At 54.3% G+C, this 4,338-nt stretch overlaps 1 protein-coding gene across 3 annotated transcripts in view; it reads left to right on the top strand.

Annotated features, from left to right (window-relative positions):
* TBCD (tubulin folding cofactor D) overlaps positions 1 to 4,338 on the top strand; it is a 126,904-nt gene that overhangs the window by 92,381 nt on the left and 30,185 nt on the right. For all 3 annotated transcript variants that reach the window (XM_011373644.2, XM_023538632.1, XM_023538633.1), the window contains 2 exons: positions 1,692 to 1,765; positions 3,159 to 3,276. In XM_011373644.2, coding sequence (XP_011371946.1) covers positions 1,692 to 1,765; positions 3,159 to 3,276 — 192 coding nt within the window. The remainder of the gene's footprint in view (positions 1 to 1,691; positions 1,766 to 3,158; positions 3,277 to 4,338) is intronic.

The following is a 4,338-nucleotide window of genomic DNA, read 5'->3' as shown; positions in this document are numbered from 1 at the left end:
ATAGAGTCTCTAGTTTTCTGGTAAATGCAAGGCTCGTGGAAAAAGGGAGCCTTACAGAATTTTTTTAAACCATATTTTCAGCCATGTTCTATTTATTTTTTATTAAAGTGTAATTGCTCTCCAACAGCCGGTTAGTTTCAGGGGTACCGCAGTGATTTGATGCTTATGGCATTCTTCGCCCTGTTCGGAAGTGAGCCTAGCCTGTCAGTGTGGGTGTCAGTCACCCCTTCAGCAGCACACGTTTTTAAGAGGAGTTGGTCCGTCATCTCGGGCTTCTTAAAGGTTTTCTGCTACTAAGACATACTCACCCAAAGTAATTTGTGTGTCAAGGTGAGCTTAACTAAAAGCTTGGCCTGTGGAAAACACACATGATGTTTCTTTAACTGTCCTCAGCATGCAGTTGAGCACTTCACCTCACTGTGCAACCCGTCTGCAGAACGCTTTCGCCTTGTAAAACAGACCCTCTGTCCCCATTAAACAGTGCCCTCACATAAGTGGCGTCACACGGTTTCTGTCCTTTTGTGACTGGCTGATTTCACTGAGCACAGCGTCCTCAAGGCCGTGTGCTGGAACGTCCTTCCTTTTCAAGGCTGGATAATATTCCATCGTGCGGACACCCCAGTGTCTTCATTCGTGCGTCGTTAAACCCTCGGGGTGCTTCCATTTTTTGGCTGTCAGTCATGCTGCCGTGTACTTGGTCATGCAAATATCTTTTGAGACCCTGCTTTTAGTTCTTTTGGGTGTATACTCAGAAGTAGAATTGCTGTATCTTGTGGTAATTCTATTTTTAATTTTTTTAGGAACCTCAAAAATCATACTGTTTTTCCTAATGGCTGCACCATATTGCATTTTTACCAGCAATGCACAAGGATTTCTGTTTTTGCAAATTTTCACCAATACTTGTTTGCTTGTGATTTTTTTTTTTAAGTGGTTGTGAAGAGATAGTTTATTGTGGTTTTGGTTTGCATTTCCCGTGATCATTGTGGTTGAACATCTTTTCATGTGCTTGTTGGCTGTCGGTATTTCATCTCCGGAGAAACGTCTCTTTGTGTCTTTGCCCCCTTTTAAATGCAGTTCTTTCTCGTTGTTGCGTTGTAGGGTCCTTTGTATGTTCTAGTCACGAACCCTTCCCAGATGTGTGGTGTGCGAACGCCCTCCCACCCCGCAGGTTGCCTTTTCTCTCTGGATCACGTCCTTTGACACGCAGAAGTTTGAAATTCTAATGCAGTCCAACTGACCTGGTATCTGTTGTCACCTGGTCTGTTTTCACTTTGTTGCCCGTGCTTTTGGTGTCACATCCAAGAAATCATTGCCAAGTCTAATGTCGTGAAGCTTCTTCCCTGTTTCCTTCTAAACATTTGTAGCTTCAGGCCTTCCCATGGTCCTCCCAGCATCTTCTGAATCCCTTGGGTTGTGGGCAGTAGGGACACATTTTGCCCTCCAGCACCTCGGAGGTGGCAGCTGTGCCCCGAGAGGGACCTGCATTTAGGTGTTTCACTTGGTAAATTCTCTTCCCCATTTTTTATAATCAGAGGTTCTGACTTGTTTGTGTGTGTGTTTAATTAGTGGCTTTGACTCAGCGGCCAGTTGATAACTCATGTATATGAGTTATCAGCTCCTTTTTATGAGTTGAAAAAAGCTAGAATCATCAAAATAAAGGAACTAACAAAATTTCTGTCCCCATCCCCTAGGGTCATCAGAGAGCTGTCAGCAAAGGCGCTGTACAACCTGGCCCAGCTCGCGCCCGAGTACAGTGCCACTCGTGGTAGGTGTGCCTTGGCTGTCCTGTGGGCACTTCTCACATACACGCTCCACAAACACGCACACGCGTGCGCAAGGACGGGCCACCCTGCTGGTTTCAGGGCCTCGGGGAGCTGAAGATATTGTGTTTCTCTCCCGTGAGAAGTGCAAGAACTAGTCTGTGCTCATCAAGACGAAACCCAGACCAGTTGCCACGGCCTCTCCGAGGTCAGATGCCGTGACCGCTGTGTGTGTGTGTCCCCAGGGGCTCAGGTCACAGCAGGGAATTGACAGGTCGTGCTATATTTTATGCGTACTTCAGAAGTAGATTTTTTAAAAAATAAGTGAAATAATTCATAGTATAATAACTTAAAAGGGAGGTGCTTCCTGGGCGGCCTGCGGTCTTGGGAGCGCCCCGTCTGCAGCGATCACACACAGGCCCAGTGAGGGAGGGGCCCGCGCTCGGCCCACCTGCCCTTTCTGCTTGGAGCTAGCACATAAGCATCTGATTTCAGCGGCGGGAGAAATACACAGACCTCGAAATCACGCTTTTTCCCGCTGACGTTTGTGAGCGGCAGTGACGCGATCGACCCGTGCCTTTGCATCCAGAGGGACTGGCTCTGCCTGTGAGTGGGCGTCACACGCTCGGGACTTGGTTCCTGAGGGCCCTGGCGGCGTCGCAGCCCGCCGTCCAGCCTGGCGTGGTGCTCAGTCCCCTGTAGCCGGTGGCCTGGCTGCCTGCCGGGTGGTGCTTGGCACTGTGCTTCCCTCCTGTTCAGGAGCATTAGTGCCCAGGATGAGGGGGTCCCCGATGCTTGAACAGACCAGACTGCCGCCTACTGCCTTGTCGAGCGCCTCGAGAGGCTATCCCGATGTGGGTGCTGCCCCCTTTCACAGGCTCTGCCCGGCCACACCCAGGAGGGGCAGCTCTTTGGGATGTCAAGGCTCCAGGGCGCGGTGATGCCCCCAGGCCCATGTGGATGCAGCTCCTCGTCCACACCTTCCCTCAGGCTGTGAGAGTGCTATGCTCGGCTATATGTCCCTGGAGCACAGAAGCCCTAGGCGCTTTCTCTGCTTGGAGCCGAGGTGTGCCGTGTGCGATGGTCTCACAGCTCAGCCCTGTCCTGCTCTGTCCCCCACGCTGCCAGCCATTTACTGGCAGGGAAGACGTGGAGAATAGTCTGGGTCCTCGCCCTGTGGCACAGGCTTTGTGTCTGGGGGCCTGGGGAGCACATGCTGTTCGAGGAGCGAGCGATGTCCTCAGTCCCTCTGCCGCCCACTCCCAGGTGCCCAGGAGTCTGGCCCGGTGTTGCGATAGTGACCTGACTTTCAGGGGGTGCATGTCTGCCTTTGGGTTCTGAGCCCAGCTGACAGGCCTCCCTGCGTGTGCTGAGTCGCTGTTCTGCTCGGCTTTGCAGTGTTACCATGCCTGCTGTCGATGACACAGAGCCCGGACCTGCACACGCGGCACGGGGCTGTGCTCGCCTGTGCAGAGGTGGCCCTCAGCCTGCACACCCTCGAGGAGCGGGAAGACAGGTAGGGGAAGCCTCCCGGATCAGCTGCTGGGACCCCGTCCACCCTATGTCCGTCTATCTGTGCACTGGGACCCCATCCACCCTGAGTCCGTCTGTCTGTGCATTGGGACCCTGTCCACTCGTGCCCATCTGTCTGCACTGGGACCCCGTCCGCCCCGAGTCCATCCGTCTGTGCACTGGGACCTCGTCCACCCTGTGTCCGTCTGTCTATGCGCTGGGACCCTGTTCGCCCGTCTGTGCTGGTGGCTCAGAATCTTCGGGGTCTCACATCTTGTTTGAGGAAGCTTGTCAGTGGCCACGAGTGTTGAGTACAGACACAGCACAGGGAGCCCGCAGAGACCGGTCCAGCCGTGGCAGTACAGAGGGTTGCGCGAGCTTTTGCTTCCCAGGGCAGGTGACAGTCCTGCGCACACGCCCCGTGGCCGCTGAGTGCAGTCGGTGCCTCCAGAGCAGAGCGGGGCCCCGCAGCACACTCAGCGCAAGGCGCGAGTCGCCGTCCAGCCCGCAGTGCCAAGGGGCCTTTCTGCTGGAGGCCCCGCTCCGACGCGGTGGACACGCGGTGTCTGGTGACTGTGGCTGAGTCCCAAGGTCACCTCACCGTCCTGATTCCCAAGGTCGCGGGTGGATATAAAAGCAGATGTGTTTTCAGAGAGGACATCGAGTAGGTCACATGCTCAGTACCCTTCAGCCGTTCGTCACTTTCAGTAAAGTGCCAGAGCATTGATTCGAAAGTCCCCACTGAGACTGTCGGTGGGTGAAGTTTGTATAAGTGATGGGACTGCGCGTGGGGTAGGGTCGTTTAGGAAGTCCCGTGCATGGGGACACTGCGAGGTGACCATGCCATTTTCTCACTTGTTTTCCATGACTAACCGTTCCCAGTGGTAGAAGCTCACAGCACTGAGGCATTTGTCCTTCTGTCCAGTTTGGGAGACAGTGTCATGCAGGTCACGTCCTGTCAGGTGGTGCCCACCTCACCGGCCCCAGGATGGTGGCTGTCCCTGCCCACAGCTCACACTCAGCCACGCCTCCTCGGGGGCATCTGGCGGGTGAGGGCAGGGCGAGC

This window comes from Pteropus vampyrus, unplaced genomic scaffold (assembly GCF_000151845.1).
Source record: "Pteropus vampyrus isolate Shadow unplaced genomic scaffold, Pvam_2.0 Scaffold227, whole genome shotgun sequence".
In the NCBI taxonomy this organism is placed as follows: Eukaryota; Metazoa; Chordata; class Mammalia; order Chiroptera; family Pteropodidae; genus Pteropus; species Pteropus vampyrus.
Note: the sequence above shows the minus strand (reverse complement) of the source record. Positions and strands in the feature narration are given on the sequence as shown.